Source organism: Geotrypetes seraphini, chromosome 3 (assembly GCF_902459505.1).
Source record: "Geotrypetes seraphini chromosome 3, aGeoSer1.1, whole genome shotgun sequence".
In the NCBI taxonomy this organism is placed as follows: domain Eukaryota; kingdom Metazoa; phylum Chordata; class Amphibia; order Gymnophiona; family Dermophiidae; genus Geotrypetes; species Geotrypetes seraphini.
Genome location: NC_047086.1, coordinates 317,034,797 through 317,061,770, shown reverse-complemented (window position 1 = coordinate 317,061,770; position 26,974 = coordinate 317,034,797). Strand labels below are relative to the sequence as shown.

Sequence of the window (26,974 nt, the reverse complement as noted above, 5' to 3'; positions counted from 1 at the left end):
CCAATTTGCTTTAAGCGTGGTTGTAAAACTACAAAAGCGTGGTATATAGGTCCCAATCCCTTTCCCCTTACATATTTGCAGCTAACTGTGATAATTCAGTACTGATAACTGGCTAGCTCCCACCAAATATTAGCGGTTAGCCAGCCAAATGCTGTTTAACCAGCCAGTTAAATAGCACTGAATACCGAGGAGCAAGTATTTATTTCAGTACAATTCAGCACAGTAGATCCCCAGATTATTCGTGTTTGAACTTAAATCGCTATTCTGCCAAATATGAATAAAGTATGGGGAGGCAGTATTTGGGGCTGAATCAATTTGGATACTATTCAGCGATGAGTCTATGATTAAACTGTATAAATCTGGAAAACACATACCACACTATGGGCTCCTTTTACAAAAGTGTGCTAGCAGTTTTAGCGTGTGCTAAAATGCCGCGTGCGCTAGCCACTACCACCTCCTTTTAAGCAGGCGGCAGTTTTTCGACTAGCGTGTGCTAATCATGTGCGTGCACTAAAAACGCTAGCGCACCTTCATAAAAGGAGCCCCATATTTTACTGCAAGGGGTAATGATGCCATATTAATGGGGAAAAGTAGTATGTAATATTTGGATGCTCCAAAGATAAAGAAGCAATCAAAAGAATTCTTTCATATTCTACTTTTTTTTGTTCTGTTGGGTTTTTACAAGCTTATTTCATTTCAGCCTTGCAATGTTGTCTGTGCCGAATATTCCTATAAAGCAAAGGGACCAATTGTATTTCGATTTTGGAAATAAAGAACTTTATTTCTAAATATAAAATAATAAAGAATAATCCTCTCCATGTACCTTTTCATAAATCACAAATTTTCTAAAAGGCATAAAGAATGAAAAATAGGTTCTCTTGTTAGATCCTAGAAACAGTAAACGGGTCTCTTCTGACCAGGGTCCTATCAATGTCCTTCACACTGTGGCAGCCTGAAAGAGATGTTATTTCACATGAATTCAGCAATATAGTAGATTCAGATTCAGTAACCAATTCATAGAGATCCACTCAGTGCTTTACTCAGTCCTCCATATGAAAATTCTAGCATTTAAATGTTTGCAGATGTATAAGACTGATCAGCCATGTGGTTAGATACAGAATAGGTTAAAAAAAATTACAAATAGTTATCTTTATGTATTTTTTAAAATATATTCTACCAATTCATTAAAACACTATTCTGTGTGGATTACATTATAATAGCTTTGCATTAACATATATACAAACAAAAAGAAATTATGCAAATCAGACAGCCTTTAACTATATATGAACCACCACATAGGGGACCCATATTAAAGAGTGTTGTATAGCTAAGAGAGGAAATAGCACACAAAGTTCAGTGCAAAGCCACATGAACAATAATGACGGGGTACCTATTTTATGTCTGATTTATGAAAGCCACACAAACCAAAAGGGGGTTCATTTTATAAAGGATCTTTTACATGTAAACCCTGAGGCACACATATAAAAGTCCTCATAAAATTACCACACAAGTAAAAGCATGTGTAATGACAGGGAGCTGTATAGTTTTATGCAACATAAGTGTGGGCCTGTTCAGGTAAGGATTTTGACAGGCCATGTATAGGTTATTAAATACCTGTGCTAGTATAAATGCACATGGTCACATAGAAACATGATTGCAAATAAAGGTCAAATGGCCCATTCACAGCATCCACTATCTCCACGTGCCTGTTCCATGCCTACTTGAACACACAGTCTTTGTCTCCACTATTCCAAGCATATACCAACCTTTCTGTAAAAAATAATTTCCTTAGGATTACTTCTGAGCCTACTACCTCTTAACTTCATCCTATGCCCTCTCATTCTGGAGCTTCCTTTTAAATGAAAGAGATTTGCCTCATGCACATTTATGCCATGTAGGTATTTAAACGTCTCTATCATATCTTCCCTCTCCCGGTCTTTTCTCTAAAGTATATGTATTGAGATCTTTAAGTCTGTCCCCATATTGTTTAAGACGAAAAATACAACCAATTTAGTAGCTTTCCTCTGGCACTCCCCCAAAAGTATACGCGATGATTGCAACTAGTTCAAAATGCAGCGATCAGACTACTCTGTGGCCTGAAAAAGTTCGATCACGTGACACCTTCCTATCGACTTTTACACTGACTTCCGATGGAGGCACGTGTGAAATTCAAGTTTGGTTATTTCTGCTTCAAGGTACTCTACGGCCTAGCCCCTAAATACATAACAGATCTTTTCTCCTTCACAACCAACAGACACAAACGAAGCTCACATCTGAACTTTGTCTCTCCACCGGTCAGAGGTTGTAAATTTAAAAGTCATTACCAACATCTTCTCGCACATCAAGCAGCTTTATGGGGTAAAGACCACGAACAATTGCTTGTGCCCACTACCTATGTGGAATTCAGGAAACGCCTAAAAACACATCTGTTCCTGAAATACTTAGGAAACCAACCTATACATTCTCAATCCTCAACAAATGATCGCTAGATCTACCAATAATTAAGTCTGTACTTTGCTTATTCCATTTAATCTGTAACATTTCTAAAAATTGTAAACCGCATAGAACTTCACGATCCTGCAGTATATAAACTGTTATTATTATTATTATTATCTAGGGTTGACAAGGTTCTCTGGATATCCACAATGAATATGCAAGAGAGAGATTTGACTGCACAGCCTTCTTGGTATGCAAATCTCTCTCATGCATGTTTATTGTGGATATCCAGAAAACCTGGCCTGCCAGTAGATCTCGAGGACCGGACTTGGGCAGCCCTGCTCTAAACTATCTTTAGTGGCAAACTAGCTTTTTCAACACAAAATTAAGGTGCCACTAGGTGGTGCATATGCTGATTTCCTTCCTGCCCGATGCAATTTCTGGAGATCCAGGAGGACATGTCCGGGGGAAATCCGGACATCTGGTAACCCTATGCATGTACGTAGTTACAGAATATTGCTTCAGCATGCCTAACTTGGGTACCAGCATTTACACCAGGTTTTATCAGGCATAAGTCTGGCATTGTTTATAGAATTTTTCCCAAATTGTTTTTTATATTGATCTCAAAATTGATTTAAGCAGTAAGAGAAAGTTGTTATTGTCCATATTGTACATTCTTAAAAAAATTACCCCCCCCCCTTTTACTAAACCGTGATAGCGGTTATTAGCGCAGAGAGCCGCGCTGAATGCTCTGCGCTGCTCCTGATGCTCATAGAGTTCCTATGAGCGTTGGGAGCTGCGCAGAGCATTCAGCGCGGCTCCCTGCGCTAATAACCGCTATTGCGGTTTAGTAAAAGGGGAGATAAGAGAGCAATACATTAGCATTTCAGGTACTGCATAATGTCTGAGAAAAGAAAGAGCTATGCATCTCACCAGCAAGAGCCATGGCTAGCTTGAATTCTTCCGTCAGCATTTGAAGAACTTCTTTCACTCCTTCTTCCCCCTATTTATTCAGAAAATAAACGTTTGCCAAAATATCCGAGCCATATTTTTGAAGTCCTGGTTTCATAATGATCTGCTTCTTATATACAAAATGGATCCGATATTTAGATTTCATATATTATGACTGTACTTGCCTGGTATGCCAGTCCCCAGATGATGGGCCTCCCTACGAACACAGCCTTGGCACCAAGTGCTAAAGCCTTCAGTACATCAGTACCTTTTCTCACACCACCATCCAAGAATACTTCTACTTTCCCTTCCACCGCCTCAACAACTTCATCCAAGACATCGATCTATACAAGTAAACAAGACACAACGTATCTGGTTAATACGTTGCACATTGTTGTGCAATGATTGAGAACTTGAGCTGTTTTCAAAGGGGGGCTTTCTAGTTCACTGACAGGGTCATACAAGTATGACTTAGTGAATGCTGTGAATATTTTGATATATGCCCAGAGTGTATTTATTTGATCTATTTATAGCACTATCCACTTGTGTTTACAGTGTTTGATTTATCCCTGTTTTGTCTTGGTAAATCCAAGCTTAGACATTTTGCGAAACACACAAAAAAATACAGTAGCAAACATGACCATTTTCAAAATAGGAAAAAGTCCATCTTATTGTTTCAAAAATGGCCATTTCTCAAGATGTGTTTTTCCTCAGTGCTTCATTTTGAACTATTTGAGAAAAAAACCAAAAAACACGTCAAAAAGAAAAGAGCACAAAACAAGCCATCGGGATGTAGGAGGGGCCTAGATCCAGCATTCTTAGTAGAATGGCCACACAGGCATCCTAGCAGAGTGGGGCACCCTAGGGAGCACTGCAGTGAACTTCACATAAAAAGGCCCAGGTACACACACATCTCACCATAATCCCCTTATAGTGTATGGTAAGCCCTCCAAAAGCCCAATCAAACCTACTGGACCTAACTGTACATCACAACAATATCCCTTTTGCCCACAAGTGCCACCTATATGTAGGTACAGCAGGATTTGGGTGGGTTTTGGTAGACTCACATACTTCACTGTAACTGTAGTAGTTAGATAGGGATAGAGGCCTAAGTCCCCCATCTCTATAGTCTACTGCACCACCCACTAGGCTACTCCAGGAACCTGCTTGCTGCTCTAGTAGGACTGACCATAACATCTGAAGCTATTATACTGGCAGGTATGTACTGTTTCATTCACATTTTTGAGGGTAGGAAGGGTTCAGTAACCAATGGAGGAGTAAAGTGGGGTCATGCCTTCACCCCTCTAGTCTCAAATAAACAAACTGTGCTCTGGACATACTTGTTGCAGAAAAATGTCCAAATCCCGCACAAAACACAGCTCCAATATGCTCTTTTGAGATTTAAACATACAGCATAGAAATCCATCTACAAAATGGGTTTCAAAAATAGCAATTTGGAAGGTTTTGCCAGAAACATCCATCTGTCCCTTTATGCCAATTTCTGGGCATTTTTCTTTTTGGAAAATAAGCTCCATAATGATCTGGACCTATTTATTTTATTAAGATTACTTTTAATTCATGAAGAATTTAAAAACAGGGAGACTGCAATTATAAAATCCCAAACTCCTCTTGGATTAAATGTATCAAAACATTCCATTTCTGAATTTGCAACCGTAGTTCAAGGAGCGGCAAGCAAGGGCACAGCACCAAGTAGAAGTGCAACCCCAACAAGGAATGTCAAATACAGCATTAATCAAGTTTTATTAGGATTTTATATACCGCCTATCAAGGTTATCTAAGCGGTTTTACAATCAGATACTCAAGCATTTTCCCTATCTATCCCGGTGGGCTCTATCTAACATTCCTGGGGTTATGGAGGATTAAGTGACTTGCCCAGAGTGACAAGGAGCTTCAACCACTGCACCACACACTCCTGAAACCAACAAGTCAGAACAGCACCAAGGTGCACAGGAAATAGCATAATATATGCCCGTGGATCTCACATGATTAGAGTTTGACAATTTGTTTGAATTTTCCAATCAATTATTTTGTTACTTCCTTTGTGAAGTTGCATAACATTTCTAAGAGAAGTTAAAATGTTTTGGCTCTGACTTACAAAAAGCTTTCCCTACTAGATTAAAAGTGAAAAGGTGGTATAAATCAGTATTTAAGCAGTCTATCAGTGAGCATGAGTATATTCAGTTATATTCAGGTTTTAATTGAAAATGTTCTCATAAAGTTCTCATAATTTTCTCTTTCATAAATATATATGTGTTCCTGCTTCGAAATTCGATCACATTACTCCGATACTCCGAGATCTCCATTGGCTGCCGATTGGCTTGCGGATTGAATGTAAGGTTTTGTGCCTAATATTTAAGGTGTTTGCAGCATAATTGTCCTCAGAGTGTGCGTTACTTGTTGCGTTGGCATTGTCCAGTAAGTGAGTTACGCTCATCGGATAGTTCTTGCTTGGAAGTTCCATCATTGCAGGTCGTCAAGCTCTCTGGGAGTCGTAATTCTATGTTTTCTGTCCGCTGACTTGGAATGTATTACTGCAGTCATTACGTCAATCCTCTACTTTCTGGCAATTCAGGAAAGGGTTGAAAACTGTGCTATTTTAGTGCTTTTTTGGTGTGAGTTTAGTGAAAACTTGAGGGGGAAAATCAAATATTGTAAAGAGAAATAAGAAAACTTGGGAAAATAATTTATTTTCTTTGTAGTTTTAAGGGTTGGTTAGTGTTATGGGTTTGCAATATGTTTTAATTATGTTTTTTAGATTTGTTGTATGTTTCCTGTATGTATTTTCTGTTGTTATTATGTATGTTGCTTCTGTATCTCACACAGATCTGTGGATGGACGGGCTATAAATCTTTTTAAATAAGAACATAAGAATTGCCACTGCTGGATCAGACCAGTGATCCATCGTGCCCAGCAATCCGCTCACGTGGCGGCCCCTCAATGAAAGACCAGTGCTCTAAATGAGCCCAGCCTCACCTGCATACTTTCCAGTTGAGCAGGAACTTGTCCAACTTTGTCTTGAATCCCTGGAGGATGTTTTCCCCTACGACAGACTCTGGAAGAGCGTTCCAATTTTCTACCACTCTCTGGGTGAAGAAGAACTTCCTTATGTTCGTATGGAATCTATCCCCTTTCAACTTTAGAGAGTGCCCTCTCGTTCTCCCTTCCTTTGAGAGGGTGAACAACCTGTCTTTATCTACTAAGTCTATTCCCTTCAGTATCTTGAATGTTTCGATCATGTCCCCTCTCAATCTCTTCTTTTCGAGGGAGAAGAGGCCCAGTTTCTGTAATCTCTTGCTGTAGATAGATAGATATGGGTTTGGTATACTTTTTCTAATTACAGTCCGTGTAAATAGGCAATTGGTCTAATGATATGAAAAACAGTAGATCAGAACAGAGGTCCAAAACTCCAATGCAAAATTTATTCAACAATGAAATCATAAATACATCATTAATTAAAAGCCTGACAATAGCCATGTTTTGCCTCATAAGGGCTGCATCAGGGGCTATAAAAACCAAAAGGTGTTATGCAAACTTGGAGAGAAACTATTGCCAATAGGTACTACAACTACCACTCATCATTTCTATAGTGCTACTAGACATATGCAGCACTGTATATCAAAACATAGAAGAGACAGTCCCTGCTCAAAAGAGCTTACAATCTAGTCAAGACAGACATATTGGAGAAGAAGGTACATCAATACACAGTGCTGATAGGTGATACCTGTTGGCTAACACCTTTTGGTGTTTTTTTTTTCATATTTAATATATTTATTGATTTTCAAATCTGACAACCAAGAATAACTTGTACAGAAAGCAAAATTAGTAATTCTACATAGAACAAGAAAATAATACAATAACAATGGAGTAATTTATAACTAATATGCTCAAGTCCTCAAATTATGGGATCCAAGATTTTTCTTAGCGAGAATAAAAAGAAAAGAATTGGACATAATGTACATTTGTATGCATAGAAATAGCTATAGGGCTGATTGCAGGGATTAATCTATAATCTTAGGGCTTAAGATTTTTCTGCCTATAAACAGAAAAGAGCCAAGAAAGAAGTCAATTGACTAGGCTCAAAGAAAACATATTTGATTGTACAGTGATGCACTATACACTTACAAGGATGTCGCAAGTAAAAAGTAGCACCTAAAGATATAACACCTGGCTTCAACATAAGAAATTCACAGCGACACTTTTGGGTCTCCAGTGATAAATCAGGGAATATCTGTATTTTAAAGCCCATCAATTCTTTCTGCCTATATGTAAAGAATAATTTTAACAACAAAACTTTATCAATAGAAAGAGCTACTGATATAATCAAAGTACTTGGTTCTACTACCTCTATATCAGATTTCTCCAATAACTGCGATACATTCAATAATCCTTTGTAGAGATTGATTTTAGAGAAGACCTTTTTAGAGATTGATTCTTGTTAGGTATGTAATAAACTCATGATAAAGGAGGTATCAAATCTTCCAAGACCCCCCAAAACTTCAAGGAGATATCTCTTAAACATTTCCCTAGGTGGTACCAGCGTTAACCTAGGGAAATTAATTAACCTTAAGTTATTGTATCTGAAGTTGTTTTCCAGGTTTTCCGTCTTTCTCCTAAGACTGATGTTATCTTTCATTAAATTTTCCTGTAGTTGTCTAGATGATTTTATTTCCTGTTCAAGCTTCTGAACAGAAGAATTAGAAGCAGTCATTTCATTTTTCAATTCTTTAAGTTCAGTAGTGTGTTGAAGCAATTTCCCATCAATTATCTGGAGTTTTGGGCTTATGGTCTTCACTAGGCCGGCCATAAGATCCCATAGTGAGTCCAGGGTTACCTCTGAAGGTTTTTCCAAAGAAATTAAGGAAATAGTAGTGTCATAGTGCTCACCATTCTGTTGAATTTCTTGTCGCTGTCCCTGTAAACTTACTCGCCTCTCATTAGTTGAATTCCTCCCAGATTCTTCAAAAGGGCTCATGTTAATATGAGCTCCTAACAGCAGGCTCTCTGATGGACTGCTTGCCTCAGGGGAAGGTAAAGCCCCGACTTCTGGGGTTTTCGTGCCCCTTGGAGAGCTGCTTGTCTGAGGCTGCGGGGGCGGCACCCTGGTGTCGGGACTCAAAGTTGTTTCCAGTCCCTGAGGAACTACCGCGGTCTCGCTCGTTCTGTTGGTCCTCTGCGGGCTTCTCTCCGATGCTGAAAGTACTCCTTGCATCCGTCTGAAAATGTTGCCGACTGCGGGGGTACTGGTGTGCCGGAGGTACCAGCGGCACTTCAACACCTCCATTTAGGCATCAGGTAGGTGGATAAGTATTCAGGAATAAGAATGATTGAAGAGACAGTCCTCCAAACGGTCCTCCAAACGGTTCCTCAGCGTGTCTAGCCTGACACCATCTTGGATCCCTCCCCCACCTTTTGGTTTTTATAGCCCCTGATGCAGTCCTTATGAGGCAAAACATGGCCATGTCAGGCTTTTAATTATTTGCATTGGAGTTTTGGACCTCTGCTCTGATCTACTAGTTTGGTTTTGTTTGCTTGTTTTTTTGGTGGGGTCATTTTTATCTTGGATCTTCTGGATCAGCTGCCTGTTTTGGACAACTGGTCTAATGAAACATTTGGTCTAATGTTAGAGATGAAGATGTAAATGTGCTATGTCTCAAAAACAATGAAAATGTAACAAAGATCATATCTTTTCCATATTTGCTCAAAGATCCTTTAGTTTCTGCTTACATGTTTGATTATAGCCTAAATGTTTATTAGACCAGTGTTCTTCAACTGCCGGTCTGCAAATATTTTCTGCCAGTCCACAGGGCTGGCACGTGCATCGGGCCCGAGACAGTGTTCTTCAACCGCCGATCGATGCGGTGTTATCTTCGGACCGGCTCCCTCTTCTTCACTGCTGCAATGCACAAAGCCACGGGCAGCAGCTCCTGAACCGGAAGCCTTCTCTCTGACGTTGCAACATCAAAGGGAATGCTTCCAGATGAGGCGCAGAACATGCGAGGAGCCGCTGCCCGCAGCTTTGTGCACTGCATCAGTGTGGAAGAGGGAGCAGGCCCGAAGATAACACAGGGGGTGGCTTAAAACAGCCAGGTGGGAGCAGGCCAGAAGGCAAGGCACAGCATGGAGGGAGGGAAATAACAAAGGTAGGGGGAATGATTTTATTTTTTAATTTAATAATTGAATTGTGTCAATTTTGAGAATTTACATCTGCTGTCTGTATTTTGCACTGTTCAAGAAGAAATGCATTTGTTTCTTTTTCTCTGGGGTTGTACTGCAGGCAGAGTCTTGCATCATAGGGTTTGTTTATATATATTAGTACTTTTGGGATTTGGTCGCATATTTGCATAAGGGTATCTGTGTTCTGGTAGCAATGAATGTTGAGAAGCATACAGTGTACTTTGTGTAGTTTAAGAACATAAGAATTGCCGCTGCTGGACCAGTGGTCCATCGTGCCCAGCAATCCGCTCCCGCGGCAGCCCTTAGGTCAAAGGCCAGTGACCTAACTGAGACTAGCCTTACTTGCATATGTTCTGGTTCAGCAGGAACTTGTCTAACTTTGTCTTGAATCCCTGGAGGGTGGATAATCATTATGTGTTGTTAATAAGATTATATTGTGTGTATATATGAAAAATGAATGGAAAAATAGTATTACAATTTGTACTGTTATGGGGGTGGGGTTTGCGGTGGAGATGGGCAGGTTCTGGCACACAACTTAGCCCAGTGTTCTTCAACTGCTGGTCCGCGGACTGATGCCGGGCCACATCATAATTATTTTATTTCTGCTGGTCCATAGGTGTAAAAAGGCTGAAGAATACTGTATTAGACCACATGCCTGTTAGACAAACTACTTAGATAAAAACAACAGACTGTGTGGATGTAGATGTTCTGAAAGATGATTTTTATTCGCTCTTCACAATAAAAATACAAATAAAAGTCTGAATTAGTGATACATGTATGATTGTCCTGACGGACCCTACACAGTCCATGTTTCGGAGAGATCGCCTTCTTCAGGGGTCCGGATGATGTAGGGTACAAAGATAAAAATATGAGCAAAACAATATACGTGTCTTTGAGCATAAAACCTGAAAATGGCTTGAAACAAGCAGAGTGGCCAACTGTCAGGGGTCACATCTATCTATCTACAGCAGGGGTGTCCAACCTTTTGGCTTCCCTGGGCCGCATTGGCCAAAAAAAATGTTTCTGGGGCCGCACAAACGCTGCAGCAAGACAGAGGAGGGAGTCGGCAAGACGGTAAACACCCGGGAGCAGCAGAGGAAAACACTGCATCGCCCTAGACCGGGGCCGCACAAAATACTTCACGGGGCCGCATGCGGCCCTTGGCCTGCAGGTTGGACACCCCTGATCTACAGCATAATATAGAGAGAAAGAGAATCTAAACTGCTGAAAGTTGATTTTAAAAATTTGAATTTGCTGAAAAAAAAAAGTCTAAGAACATTTATTATTCTGTCTTCCAGATTTTTAGACCCCTTCTCCCAAACAAGGCTACAAATACTGTATATCTAAAAAACATACATTATCAATTTAAGCCTGTGTACACATATATACACACACTGTATATATGTGTACACAGAGGTCATGACTAGAAATTTGAGAACATTGTCATTTAGGTCAAGTGCAGAAAAAAAAAAAATTAGACCAGATGGTTTTGCTTTGGTGATGTCAGGTTTCAGGAAAAATGCCTCTGCCTACATAGCCATTACGTGCATAGCTTTCCTGTTTTCCTCAAAACAGAACCTTTAAGCTTTAAAATACTTGTTGAGGAAACCTGCAGCTTTTTTAGAATCTTGCAGGCAATCAGTTAGAGAATGTTTAATTGAATCTGCTTTTAACAGATTCACTCATACTGCATTTGCATTGGTTTTGTCAGCTTCTCCTAGATCAGGGGTCCCCAAAGTCCCTCCTTGAGGGCCAAATCCAGTCAGGTTTTCAGAATTTCCCCAATGAATACGCATTGAAAGCAGTGCATGCACATAGAGCTCATGCATATTCATTGGGGAAATCCTGAAAACCCGACTGGATTTGGCCCTCAAGGAGGAACTTTGGGGACCCCTGTCCTAGATGATATAAGCTGAGCTTTGCTTTCACCACAGAGTCCATGGCTCCTACAATTTGGACTACTGAAAAATCTTCTTGGAGGACTATGTAATGCAAAGTTTATTCAAGATTTGCTTTACTGCAAATTGGATGACAAACTAAGCGGTGTACAAAGTTAAATAAGGTATAGAGGGTGGTAGATAAGCTATTTTGAAGAAAGAAAGGGCAAAAGGATGTTTTAGGCTAGACCTCTTGAAATAAGGAATACGTGCTAAAAAGATATCCCTACTGACCAAATCACCACTGGTAGGATTAAGGCATAACCCCACCTTACTACCCCAGTGGTCACTGACCCCTCCCAGCACCCAAAGATTGATGTTTTCTACATGTAAAAAGCAAAAGGAATTGACCCCAAAATATCCACAAAGAAGAAAATCCAGAGAAAACCAAAAAAACTCTGTGGAGTGACGATGTTCCTAAATGGATTATATTTGAAAGTGTATTTTATTAGATTTATTTTGTGAAGTTTCAATTAATAAAATCATTAGATCTAGGGAGCATTTATTTAAAATCTTACAACAATCATTTAAAAAGTCCTGGTTATCAGTGAACATCGTCGGTCCCTTCATTATCGTCAGGCCACGTGGTATCATCTGTTTCCTGCAGTACTCTAGAAGGAATGAGTTACAGTAGTTTATCTGATGAAGGATCAATGCATGAACAAGTGTTTCAAGGGCTTTATTGATGAAAAAGTGATTGGATTGAATGGATCATATGAAGTTTATTTTAAAAAAAAAAAGCGTTGTACCAAAATAGAAATTTGTGTATGAAAATTGAGAGTGGAACCTAATGTGACACCAAGAACCCTCAAAGTTCTAACCAAGGGAATCTGGATGCCACAGAGCAAAAACAGAAAAATCAGAGTTGTGTTGACAGAAGTGGAAAAAAAGAGCAGATATTTTCAGCCATGGATGACATACATCCATAGAAGAGTCTAAATATTCTAAGCTTTAATGCCAAAGTAAGACAGAGTTTATATTAAGAGCATATTACTGAAGAATCAAAAGAGAAGTAGAAGAGAGACCAGGAGTATAATAATTCATCACCTGGGTTTGGCCAACCCAATGAGTATCAAATAGAGTGTGAGGATAAGAATGATACAAATAATTTCATTTTTCCTTCTGCAGCAACACTACATGTGAAATCTATGAACTAGGACCATGTGATATCTGCTCTTCTTTATCTACAAATAAAGAACTTTGTTTGGAGCTATCAGCTCCTTTGCCTGTACCTAAAGTGTATAGCCTGAGCTGGTTCTACATGTTTCAATGAGGTATCTGGATTTCCTAGCTATTCAAGTGAGAGATTCATACATAGCTTTTGAGAACTGCACCATTAATAGGGGTGCTGATCAACCCTCTCCAGAGTAGAGAATCACTTCTGGCAGTCCACTATAGTATCTGTTTGACCAAAGCTTCTTAAGACCTCATTAACGCAGTCAGAGACTGAAGCCAGTCTATCCATGAAGAGTTATAGTCATTATGAGTATTCTGGGACAACTGGAATTGCTGGCAGCTTGATACTAATTATGAGCTGGGCATTCAGAGAGATTAATGAGATGGTTCTATCATGGAAGAAAACTATCTCAAATCTTATTCTCTTCATTAATTAAATAACCTACAAGGTCATGCTTATTTGTCATTAATGGATTTTCAATAGAAAAAAATCAAACCAGTTTGATTTAAAGTTTTGGTAGTACTCAGTAATACTAAGATGCAGACAGCAGTCCAGCAGCAATAGGGGTGCTATCCAGTCTTTTACATTGAGTGTCACATGTACAATTATCTCCATTTGGCAAATGGTCATATGTGTATGTGCCTAATGCAAAAAACCTCTTAGCTCATATAGTACAAGCCCATTCTCTTGGGGCAAAAGTAGCAGATTTGGAGGAGTTGAGGAACACAGAAGACACCTACAGGCTTGTTGTAGAGAAGTCCCACCTCCAGTCTAGCAGACCTTCTGCTGCCTTTGAGGAAGTAGGTCTCCTGAAAGGAGAACATCACCCTGATGAAGTTGAAAGTAATCTTGTAGCCAGGACCTGTCCACCAGGGGATGCAATATCCTCTTGTACCGAGGATGAGTCTTCAGGGGCTTCTTCCCAGGAGAGAAGGGTTAGGGCAGCTGTTGTAGTAGGAGATTCAATCATTAGGCATGTAGATAGCTGGGTGACAGGAGGATGTGAAAATCATCTGGTCACTTGCCTGTCTGGTGCAAAGGTGACGAATCACACGCATCACCTAGATAGGATTTTAGATAGTCCTGGGAAACCTGCTGTTTTGATACATGTGAGTAGCAATGACATAGGAAAATGTGGAAGGGCGTTTCTGGAAGCCAAATTTAGGCTGGAAATTCTCCCTATTCCATGTGCAGGACTCAAGAGGTTGGCAGAACTTTGAAGTTTCAATACAAGGTTGAGACAATAGTGCAGAAATGAGGGATTTAGATTTGTTAGGAAGTGGATAACATTCTGGAAAAGGGGAGCCTATTCTGAAAGGATGGACTCCATCTTAAATGGGATGAAACCAGATTCTGGTGCTAACATTTAAAAAAGAGATAGAGATGCTTTTAAACTATGATGGGGGGAAAGCCAACAGTTACCCATGAGCACATGGTACAATGTGAAGTATCCTTGAAGGATACTATTGAAACAGGACATTTAGGGAATCCCGATAGAGATGTTTCAATAACAGTGGAAGAAAGCCAGAAGTGTTTAAGGGGAGAACAAAGTAAAGAATGTAAATTATCCCCATCAACTTCTAAGCAGTCTGCAGATGCAGGGAAAAAACACAATTTAAAGTGTCTGTATACAAATGCCAGAAGCGTGAAAAATAAGATGGGTAAGTTAGATTATGTAGCACAAAATGAAGAAGTAGATATAATAGGCATCTCGGAGATTTGGTGGAAGGAGGATAATTAATAAGACACTGTGTTATAGGGTACAAATTATATTTGGATTATTCACTTGGGATATTTGGGCAGATTTGGACCTGAGATGCCATTACCATTGTCGCGGACGAAGCACTGCTTTAAGACCACTCTTACCATCATCAGGTAAATTGTTCATTGATTTTGCATTTGCTTTGTGAGTTTTTTGCCTTGCTTGGGTCTCTATTGTATATCATTCATTTGGTATATTCTGTCATTAAGAGAACAAAGTGATGCGATGATGGTTCTCTGTGCCATTGGTCTTCAGCTTAATTGACCGGTATGTGGGAACACTGAGCGCCCTTATTTGAATTACTTTTTTGTATTTTATACCTTTTAATTTATATTTTTTTTATTAGTTACTTATTCAAGCACTTTATTTTTGAAAGGTATTTTTTTTTTAAAAGGAGGTGCTTTATCATTAGTCACTTTTTCCCAAGTAATTTTGAGTAATCTTTAATCTGTCATGAAAATCATCTATAGTACCTGAAGATTGAAGAGTGGCCAATGTAACACAGATTTTTAAAAAGGGTTCCAGGGATGATCCGCAAAATTGCAGACTGGTAAGGTTGAGTTCATTTCCTGGCAAGATAGTGGAAACTATTATAAAAAATATAATTATGGAACATGTAGAGAAACATGGCTTAATGGGTCAGAGTCAGCATGGGTTCAGCCAAGGGAAGTCTTGCCTTACACGTTGCTTCATTTCATTGAAGGATTAAATAAATATGGGAATAAAAGTGAGCATAATAAAAAGATATCTGTAGAAAGCAAAAACATAATTATACTTAATTGCTTTAACCTTCACTGTTGGATTCATTGGATTTGTAGATACTTACAGTTGCAGGCACTCCATCCAGCTGACGTGCCCCATGATTCGATACTAGAATTCCATCTACACCATGCTTCACTGCCTCTCTAGCATCATCAGCTGTAAAGTACAATTTTTCCAGACACAATATTTGTATCATCAGTACAATGAAAAATACTTTTGCCATATTTTAATCCTTAACAGCATGTGGAATCATTTTCTCAAATTCTATAAATGGCACCCAAATTTTGGTGCACAATTGGGTACAGTTACAGAACAGAATCAGTCATAAGTGCAACTCCATTTATCAATTAGTGCTACACTGACACTTAACAGTCTATAAGTACCAATAATAGACATTAAAGTACTAACTGGCAAAAAGTTGAAGTTAAACACAAAGGGAGAAATTCTCGAAGATGCGATGAAGGTTAGCAGGTGGTAGGGTAGGACTTGTGAGAGGCAGATGTGGGTCAGAAGTGTGCCAAGCAATTGGGCATGACTTTATAGAATGCTGTCATTTACCCACCTGCCAGTACTTATGTGTCAGAATCTACACCAACCTTTGAGCTAGCATAAATCCTTCCACTCAAAGTTAAGTGCAAAACTATGGACGCACACTGGTATTCTTTAAAAGAGTTCTGTATGAAATTAATCATTACAGAACTGCTGCTTAGCACCAAAATATTTGGTACCTAACTGAAGGAAACCTTTCTTGAATTTACCCCATTGTGGGTAGAAGTAGATATGCCAGAGACTTCTTTGTATCTCAGATTTGTGTCAGTCTTTCTAACTGGAACCCAACTAGGATAAAAATCAGGCAGTCACGCTGGACTCCCCATCTGTACCCGACTCCACTCCCAGCCATTCTGGCCCGAATTCTATAAACAGTGCCTAATCGGCCAGCACTTAAAAGAATGGTGCCGGCTATGTGTCAATCACACATAGGAATTGTTTAGAGAATCATGGCTAGCAGTACCTATGTAAAAACTTAGGCGCCTGAAATGTAGGCCAGGGTTTTACAGGCCTACATTTCAGGCACCTATGTTTTTGAACAATCACGCTTAGTGGCACCTAAGTGACGCTCCGCCCATAAGAACACCCACTTAGGCATGAGGCTCCACTAAGTGTCATGCAATAGGCACCTATCACCCAATTAATTTATTTATTTATTTTTTTTTAGCAATTACTGAGCCTATTAAGGGTATTTTGCCAATTAAGTTAGGTGTTCTTTATAGAATCAGTCCATCTGCAAATAAACATCTCTTCCTGCAAGACCATCACTTCAAGCTACCCTCTGCAGATAAAAAACCTTCACTGCTCCAATCAGAAGCAGCAACAAGAAGAAAGAACACATCTGGGTCTTAAATCAGAGTGAGGTTCTACCCATCCAGCATAATTAATCTTTCAGGGTATATTTATGTTGTGTCATGTTCCCCTTGTGTAAGATCCCTAAATTTGGACTTGTTCTGATTTGTTGAAAAAGAATTCTTCCTTAATGTTCTAGGTATATTTCCTTTAACATTATACAGTACTGGTTTATACAGTTCAGGTAGTCCAGGGGTAGGGAACTCCGGTCCTCGAGAGCCATATTCCAGTCGGGTTTTCAGGATTTCCCCAATGAATATGCATGAGATCTATTTGCATGCATTGCTTTCAATGCATATTCATTGGGGAAATCCTGAAAACCCGACTGGAATACGGCTCTCGAGGACCGGAGTTCCCTACCCCTGAGGTAGTCCTATTCCCCAAATAAACATCAATCAATATCTATATATTATACTTCCTATCTCTGAGCTGTTATGACATATGCAAATAGCCTAAGATCTACGGAGTTTGTACTATTTAAACCCAGTGTATCTACAATGTTTATTCACTTACCTGATGAAGAAAGCATAAGTCTGAAAGAGTTTGGCAAGGATACATTACGAGAACAGCCCAATAAAAAGGTATCACCTACAACTACTTTTCTGACCCATGTTTCTGCATGTGCAAGTGGACTTATCTGTTCAAAAATAATCTAAAAATAGTAGCTACAATGTTATCTGTGAATTATTTAAACTAGGGATAAATCTGTAGCCCAAGGTCTTAACAAGAATGCTGTTTGGATTTGATGCTAGACACAAAAGAAGAGAAGAGAATTCTCCCTGAAGCATTCCTCACAGGATCTTGATGTTAGGAATAAGAAACTGTCTGGTTTCATCATTCATTTAATCTACCACATTTCATTTAATCTACCACATTTTCATAATGGACATGACATACTTTATGGAGCCTAAGTTTATTTTGTACACTTTGGGGATAATTAGGTTGGAGACTCTTAGTTGAAGGCTGCAAGAAAGCCACATAAATGACAGTATTCTAGTTATTTACACATTTGAGTAGCTACTTACTTGTATAAATGACCCCTTATAGAATACTGACTAGTGGAAAAGTATGCATCATGATTTTATGGCTTGTAATTTGGCAGTTAGCATGTTTGGGTAGAGCACAGGTACATGAATATATTATAGAGTACTATAAATTAAGGCCCTCATTTATCAAGCCACGTTACAGTTTTTTATTGCCAGCCACGGCGGTTAAAGCTCCAACGCTCATAGATTTCCTATGAGCGTTGGAACTTTTAATGCAGTGGCCAGCAATTATTTTTTAAAAACCTAACACAACTTGATAAAAGAGGGCCTAAATGTGTTCTCCTCACATCAGAGGGAAGGCTTCCAAGTCAGCTGCGGACTGCATATAGGAGCCACTTCCCATGGCTTTGCAAAGAAAAAACGGTGCGGCTGGAAGGCAGCAGGAGGAAGAACTGGCCAGAACACAGATACACACCTGCAGGAGGGGGGCACAAACTTGAACACAGAATGGAGGGAGGGAGGGAGGAAGAGAGGCCTCTTGGAACACAGAAGGGAGGAAGAGGGGTATTGGGACATGGAAGGGACAAGCAGGACCCCCTTTCGTAATTATGAGTCCAACGTAAGTTGGACGTTCGTAATTCGGGGACTGCCTGTATACATTTGATTATAATTAGGGGTATTCTGCTTTTTCTGTGTGTGGTTACAATCAAAGCGGTTTACATATTTTAGACAGGTACTTATTTTGTACCTGGACAAAATATGTTAAGTGACTTGCCCAGAGCCACAAGGAGCTACAGTGGGAATCAAACTCACAACCCTCAGGGTGCTGAGGAAGTTGCTCTAACCACTAGGCCACTCCTCCATGATGATTAATCACAATTAATGATAAATTTAAAGTATACTAAAGTGAAGCATTAATATGACAGGATGTTTGAATGCAATCAAAAAATTAAAAATTAGACCAATGACAATCAGGGTGAAAGGCATATCAGTTTCCAGTTTGTGGAACTGATTGCAATCCCTCTGAAGGTCCTAATTTTTTTTTCCTAAATTGTTGGAATTATTTATATTAATGATGTGTAATTTTGGTCCTCTATTATTGTAAATGTTTTAATGCCATATGAAACCCTAATTGGGATTATGTCACCGAAAAGCATGATTTTTTTGTTTATTCAGATACAACAAAAATGTAGCATCACTTGGAGGTTTATGGATACGAGTAATGCTGTATATGTATAAGATGCAATTTTGCAAGTTGAAAGGAGTAAATGATAAAGATGGGGATCACGAACAGATCAGAGAAGGTTATCATGCCTCTGTACCGGGCCATGGTACACCCTCACCTGGAGTACTGCATCCAGCACTGGTCGCCGTACATGAAGAAGGACACGGTACTACTTGAAAGGGTCCATTAAAGAGCGACTAAGATGGTTAAGGGGATGGAGGAGCTGCCGTACAGCGAAAGATTAGAGAAAGTGGGCCTCTTCTCCCTTGAACAGAGGAGATTGAGAGAGGACATGATCAAAACATTCAAGGTAGTGAAAGGGATAAACTTAGTAGATAAGGACAGGTTGTTCACCCTCTCCAAGGTAGGGAGAACAAGAGGGCACTCTCTAAAGTTGAAAGGGGATAGATTCCGTACAAACGTAAGGAAGTTCTTCTTCATCCAGAGAGTGGTAGAAAACTGGAACGCTCTTCCAGAGTCTGTCATAAGGGAAAACACCCTCCATGGATTCAAGACAAAATTAGACAAGTTCCTGCTGAACAAGCACATGCGCAGGTAAGGCTAGTCTCAGTTAGGGCACTGGTCTTTGACCAGAGGGCTGCTGTGTGAGTGGACTGCTGGGCATGATGGACCCAGCAGCAGCAATTCTTATGTTCTTATGTTCTTTTGATATATAAGTGGTAGATTTTGTAAACCTGCATATTCAAAAGGAACGCAAACTTCCAAAGTCTAAAGGAGGTAGGAGAGAGAGAGAGTCAGAAATGTAAAACAAAATTCTAGACTCCAAAATGTACAAACCTCTCAGAATTCCTTTAGCAACAACTGGAAGTGAGGTGACTCCTTTCAACCATTCAATATCATCCCATGTGATGGACGGATCTATTGCCTGAGCTACATAAACCGCAAGCCCACTGTCTTCTCCATACCCCTTCTTTGAAGAAAATGCCAGATCAGCAGTTTGGAAATTTTTCATTCTAAATGAAACCGAAAAAGAGACAAACGTGAATACATAAATCCCATACATTATTGCTTAAACTGTTCAAAGAGTACAACAAACAAGGAGGCCCTTTTATTAAGATGCTCTAAGCAGGTTGAAATCCACTACCTCAGGGCATCCTGCGATAGTTCCAGGATCAGCGCACGCTACTCACATGCTACAGAATATTACATTACATTACATTAGGGATTTCTATTCCGCCATTACCTTGCAGTTCAAGGCGGATTACAAAAGAATTATCCAAGATGTATTACAACATGAACTTACAAAAAAAAAAAAAAATTGGTCATTTTCAAAAGGAGTAAGAAATGGGTAAGGTTATTTGTTTGGGGTAGTTGGCTTTAGTGAGAGGTGGAGTTTGAGACTTGCGGTATTATTTCTTTTTTCAGAGTTTTCTTGAAGAGTATGGTCTTTATTTCTTTTCTAAAAGTCTTGTAGTCGAGGGATGCCGTCAGTAGATTGGCGATTTGGTTGTCTAGTTTGGCTGCTTGAGTGGCCAGGAGGCCATCATATAGTTTTTTCCGTTTGACCTCCTTAATTGGGGGGTATGAGAATGGGGTATGAGTTTTCCTATGTCTGGTTGCGGTGTTGTGGATGAGGCAGTTATTCAGGTAGTTTGGACTGTCTCCATATAAAGTCTTAAATAGTAGGCAGTAGAATTTAAATTGTATTCTTGCTGGGATCGGAAGCCAGTGCGATTGGAGATATGCTTCTGTAATGTGATCATGTTTCTTTAATGAGTAGATGAGTCTTAGTGCTGTGTTTTGGATAGTTTGTAGTTGTTTTGTTATGGTTGTAGGGCATGGGAGGTAGAGGATATTACAGTAGTCAAGTAGGCCTAGTATTAAGGATTGAACTAGAATTGAGTTTTCTCGAAGAATTTCCGAACTTGTCTTAAGTTTCTCATGACTAAGAATGACTTTTGTATTGTTTTATTGATTTGCGGTTGCATGGTGCAGCATCTGTCGATAGTTATTCCTAGCAGTTTTAGGGTGGTTTGTATGGGGTAGTTGATTACGTTGATTTCAATGTTGGTTATGGTTGGTATTTTGTTGTTTTCTAGGAGGATGAATTTTGTTTTATCTGGGTTCAATTTCAGTTTATGATCTTTCATCCAGGTTACTATTGATTTTAGTGTTTGGTATATTGTGTTCGTCATGGAGAGTTCAGGTTGATCGAAGGGTATGAGAATGGTAATGTCATCGGCATAGCTGTAGGAGGTTATGCCTTGTTTGTCCAGGTGAGAGCTGAGGGAGGCTGTATAGAGATTGAAGAGAGTCGGGGATAGAGGGGATCCTTGGGGAACTCCGCAGGGGTTTGACCAAGGTTCAGATTTTTGTTTGTCTGATTTTACTCTATAGGTTCTTGATTTAAGGAATCCTTCAAACCATGTGTATACTTTATCTGTGATACCTATTGTATCCAGGATTTGTAGTAGAATGTTATGGTCCACCAAGTCGAATACAGCGGTAAGGTCTAGTTGTATGAGCATCAATTTTTTCCTGTGCTGAGATGTTGTCTGGCTGTGCCCAAGAGAGATCCTATTAGTGTTTCCGTGCTGAAGTTGTTTCTGAAGCCGGATTGTGTGGGATGGAGTATGTTATGGTTTTCTAGGTAATTGGAGAGGAATTTGGCAACTAGTCCTTCTATTATAGAAAATAGAAAATATTTTTTAACGCTGGGGGAGGGGGGTGTTTGGGGACAGAAAGTAGGAGTTCTCAGTGCTAATTGGTTAGCTTAGCAGCATTGCCATGTGGTAACCAATTAGCACGTGGTTAGGGTGGGAGCTCTTATGTTTACTAAATGGCCAGGGCACAGGCTCATGGCAGCGCATGGCCATACTAATGGCCATGCGCTAATTGGGAAATTAGCACACAGTCATTAATACAGAAAATGAGAAATGTGGCCATTTTATAGCTGCACTAAAGTGGCCTCAGTGCACAGGAAAGCCCCATACTACTGATATCAAAGGCCACTTTTAAATCAGTTTAGGAAAAGGGCCACAAATTGAACAAAACTCAACCGAATGTTGCTAAGAAAAATGAAAATGTACATCATAGATGAATAGATAGATAGATATTAGGTAAGCACACATTTAAAAATAAATTGCAGCTAGATAAAAAATAAAGTACAATACTGTAAAAAAACAATGGGTTAAGAAATCTCACCATCAGAGAGTTTTTTGTGAGAAAAAAGTAGCCCTTTTACTAAATGATGTTAAGCCCTTAACGCATGGTTAGCACATGATAACAGGCCACCACACAAATGCATCAGTATTTATCCTGTTTTTGTGTGCTAAATCATATGTTTGTATATTTTTAAAATTATTTTGAGAAAGGGGCATGGAATGGGTAAAGAATGGACATGGAGAGCAACAAAAAGAAATCCAACCAAAACTGCAGGAGAAACACCAAAGCAGGAAAAACAAAACAAAAACTGCAGACAATGTACACGATGCAGGCAAAAATGTATTATTCCAAAGTTAAAATGCAGTAATATAAAAACCTTTTTACCAACCAAGGGACCCAGCACAGTCCGTGTTTCGGACAACACGCCTTCGTCAGGGGTCCATGGTAAATAAGGTATGAAATGTACCGCAAAAAAATGAAGATAACAACGAATGCCTGTATGTAAAATCCGCCGACAGCACTGCCAAAAATGCATCGTGTACATTGTCACATTGTCTGCAGTTTTTGTTTTGTTAAAGAATGGACAGGGACACTTTAGCCAGCTAGTATGTTATATTTACCGCATGTTAACTGACCAACAGAGTTAGCTCAGAAACACTTACCTCCTAGGAGGTGGTAAGTGCTCCATTATTAACTCTAGGTGGTTATTACCGTATTTTCACGCATATAACGCGCGCGTTATACACGATTTTACAAACCGTGCATAACCATGCGCGTTATACATGTGAACGCGTTGTACAAATTTTTTTTTTCATTCTGATCCGGCATTCCCCCTGCGAACTGGCATCCTCCCCCCCCCCCCCCCCCGCATGCTCAAAGCCTTCTGGTCTCGCTCTCTCTGAGATAATCTCGGAGAGAGCGAGACCAAAAGGCTTTGAGCATGCGCAAATGCTCAAAGCCCAGTCCAGCCCGGCACAGGAAGAAGGAGGATCTCTCTCGCACCGCCCAGCCCAACGTGGGAGGATCTTCGGGCACTGGCACATCCTGTGCATTGGTGCTGGTGCCGGTGCCCAATCGGGTAAGAGTTGTCTTTGCGGTGCTCGGGGGGGGGAGGATGTCGGTTCGGAGTAGGCGGGAGGAGGTTTTAGCATGCGCGGTATATGTGTGAGCACGCTATATTAAAATTTTATTACATAAATTTCTATTCCCCACGCACTATACCCGTGTGCACGTTTTACACGGGTGCGCGGTATATGAGTGAAAATACGGTACATGCTAATGACAGTATTAGTGCACTACCTGCCAAATAAAATATGATATAAAAATGTTAAAAAGTGGCATGTTAGATTTGCAATTGATACACAGGAAAATCCACATTAACTGCAAATCATAAGTCACATTAGTAACAGGGCACCACAATAAAAGGGAACTCAGAATTGTTTACATGAATTTGTTCGGGCACTCAAACATTTTTCCCTGTCTATTCCAGTAGACTCAAAATCTATCTAATATACCTGGGGCAATGGGGGACCAAGCGACCCATCCACAAGGAGCAGCGTGGGCCTGAACCCACAGCCCCAGGGTGCTGAGGCTGCAGATATAACTCCTGCACCACATTCTCAGTGTGGTAGGAGATAGGCTGGCAAATATTCTCACCTCTACATTTCATATGGTTACCAAACCTGCTTAAATCACTTTGAAAATTGGTCGGAAAAAATCCTTATATGGAAAAAGGGTAGAATCAAAACAAAAATTCCTTATTGGGTCAGATACGAAATTGCTGTGACGAAATTACTAAAGATGCAGCTATTCGTTGATGCCTTTTTTTGTAGTTATTTCAGCTATAATTGATGAATTATCTATGAGCTCTTCTTTCCACATTATGGTATTTTCCTGAGGATTGTATGTATCTTCTTTTTATTATATGATTATTTTATCATGTATTTGCTTTTATTTTGTCATCATTTTAACATTGTGCATGTAAACTATGTAAATCGTTTAGTTTCAAGCGGTATATAAATTTTTTTAAATAAAATAAATAAATAAAAACTTGTTACTGCGTAGATGGCAATTCAAGTAGTAGGGAAGTAAGACTAGTACTGGGCAGACTTCCATGATCCACATCTCAAATATGGCCAAACATAGCATACTTTTATAATCGGTGTCCTGATTATGGATGGACTAGTTTTTTAGCCCATTACATTAACGGGTGCTAGCAGCCCTTCTCCTTTCCTTTTACCTCCCCCCTGTCCAGTAGTATCCTTTCCCTGCTCCCCCTGTCCAGCAGCTCCCCTTCCCTGCTCCCCTTTTACCTCCCCCCCCTGTCCAAGAATACCCCTTCTCCCTTACCTGCTCCCCGTGTCCAGTATCCGCTAGCCCGGGCAGCATCGGAGCTTTTGCTAGGCCGGCCTGCCTCGCATTATCGAAGTGGGCTAGCCTAGCAAATGGCCCACGGCTGATTGCGCTGCTGGTCCGGCCTTACGCTGGGGAAACGCTGCTAATCCTTGTCTGTGCACCATTCATCGAGGCGCAAGCTGGGGCAGGGGTGTGGGAGGGGGGATGCCATTGGTGAGTATGAGAACGGAGGCCAACAGAGAAACCGCCGCAGGGTCCTGTTGCACATGCGGTGCCACGGAAGCACAGATTGCGGCGTTTGAAGTGCGCCTGCGCGCTTAGTGTTTTATTATGATAGATGCTCAATGTATATGCCACTGTTGATAACTCAATTCAATTGCCACACACAACAATATCTGCTAATTAATCATAACACTGGAGCTCAAATGCATTTTTCAACCGAGCTACAGATAGATATAATTTACTTTTTTTCTATTTTTGTATGGGCCTTCAGACTGCAGCCGGGCACCATATGCTACCGGTTGCTGTCGTCCTCATCAGCCTAAATTTTATTGATTTTTATTAATTAATTTTATAATTCATCGAATATTCTCACTTTTGATATTTAATCTAAAATACTAGAGTGCCACTTAAGGCTCCTTTTACAAAGGTGCGCCAGCGTTTTTAGCGCACGCAGGGTTTTAGCGCGCACTAAACCCACGCTATGCTTCTAGAACTAACGCCAGCTCAATGCTGGCGTTAAGGTCTAGCACACACGGCAATTCAGCACGCGCTATTCCGCGCATTAAAGCCCTAACGCACCTTTGCGAAAGGAGCCCTTAGCTTTACAGTGGACTATCACTCTTCCTTTACACCACCTTTACACCAGGAGCGGGCTTTGACAGCAACTCCAGCAATTGGGAAGTAAGACAAACTTCTATGGTCTGTGGCTTGAGAGTAGCAGGGACAGATCGAGATAAATAGCAAGGAAAATGGCAGTTTGCAACACTGGTGGTTTGGTGGCCTCATGTCCTCTTTTTTGCATGAACAAATATGGTAAACCCAATATTACAGGAGCCTACCAGTAAAACAAATATAGTATTGTGTACCTGAAATCTAAAAAGGGCTGTGGCCTAGTGAAGTGGTTCCCAAGCCTGTCCTGGAAGACCGCCAGCCAGTCAGGTTATTGAGATAGCCCTAACAAAAATGCATGAGAAAGATTTGCATATAATGGAGGTGACAGCATGCAAATCTACTCCATGCATATGCTTTCTCAAAAACCTGACTGGCTGATGATTGGGAACCACTGGCCTAGAGGTTTTCATTATAGCAAAATATTTGTAATGTTTTTCTGTCCTCTAATTGTAAACTGCACTGATTCCTATTTGCAGTATAGAAGAAAAATGTATGGTATGGTATGGTAAACTAAACTAAAACTAAACTAAACCTTAAGTTTGTATACCGCATCATCTCCACAGAAGTAGAGCTCGACACGGTTTACAGGAATTACAAAAGAAAGGAGTTACAATGGGAAGAAGAGGAGCTTGGCAATAAGAGGAGAGAGAAGGGATTAAGTGTAGAGGAGAGGGAGGGAGTGGTTACATTTTGGAGAAAAGCCAAGTTTTCAAATGTTTTCTGAAGTGTTGGAGGGAGGTCGCGCTCCGAAGAGGGGCGGATAAGCTGTTCCACAGCTCGGTGATCTTGAAGAGGAGGGATGTTCCAAGTTTACCTGTATGGGAAATGCCTTTTAAAGAGGGGAATGATAGTATGAATTTCTGAGAGGATCTGGTGGAGTTGGGATTTGCGGAGAGCCAGGATAGTGGAAACAGGGGAGGAAGGATACCGTGTAATGACTTGAAGGTTAGGCAGGCGCATTTGTAGTGGACCCTGAGGAAAACTGGGAGCCAGTGAAGCTTAGATAGAAGCGGGGAGACGTGGTCAAATTTGCTTTTTGCGAAAATTAATTTAGCCGCGGTATTCTGAATCCGCTGGAGTCTGAGAAGACTTTTCTTTGTTAGGCTTAGGTAGATGGAGTTGCAGTAATCCAGTCTAGAAAGAATAATGGATTGAACGAGGATAGCGAAGTGTTGTTGGTGGAAGCAGGATCTGACTTTTCTTAGTATGTGAAGGTTGAAAAAGCATTTTTTTACTAAGGAGTTGAGGTGATCGTTGAAGGACAGTGTAGAGTCCAAGATGATTCCCAGAACTTTGCTTGAGTGTTCAAGCGGCAGGTTGGTGCCTGAGGATAGTGGGATGAGGGTGGGCAGCTGATCTAATTTTGGGCCTAGCCAAAGGAGTTTTGTTTTGGTCTCATTGAGTTTCATTTGAACGGTGAGAGCCCAGGATTGGAGGTTCGTTATACAAGAAGAGATGTTGTCGGAGAGGTTGGTGAGGTTGGAGTCGGTCTCGAGGAGGACAAGAATGTCGTCAGCGTAGGTGTAGAGTGTCTCGAAGGGGGAAAGTTTGAGGAGTTTCAGAGAGGACATATAAACGTTGAAGAGAATCGGGGATAGAGGTGCACCTTTTTTAAGGCCAAAAGCAGCATTGGTCAGAAGAAGAGAAGATCCAGGACTTGAAATCCCAGTCTTTAAACTGTTTGTTATTTTGATATTTTTTTTTTTCCAGTTAATGAACTGTAAAATTTCTAACATCCGGTAAAAAACAGAAATCAGTCTGGTTCAT

General features: G+C 40.3%; 1 protein-coding gene across 2 annotated transcripts in view; it reads right to left on the bottom strand.

Annotated features, from left to right (window-relative positions):
• Positions 1-767: 767 nt before the first annotated feature.
• Positions 768-26,974, bottom strand: part of HAO1 (hydroxyacid oxidase 1) — a 93,226-nt gene continuing 67,019 nt past the window's right edge. For both annotated transcript variants that reach the window (XM_033935499.1, XM_033935498.1), the window contains 5 exons: positions 19,631-19,806; positions 15,285-15,376; positions 3,573-3,731; positions 3,370-3,439; positions 768-952 (listed from right to left, as the gene is read on the bottom strand). In XM_033935499.1, the coding sequence (XP_033791390.1) occupies positions 882-952; positions 3,370-3,439; positions 3,573-3,731; positions 15,285-15,376; positions 19,631-19,806 (568 nt within the window). In that variant the 3' untranslated portion in view covers positions 768-881. The remainder of the gene's footprint in view (positions 953-3,369; positions 3,440-3,572; positions 3,732-15,284; positions 15,377-19,630; positions 19,807-26,974) is intronic.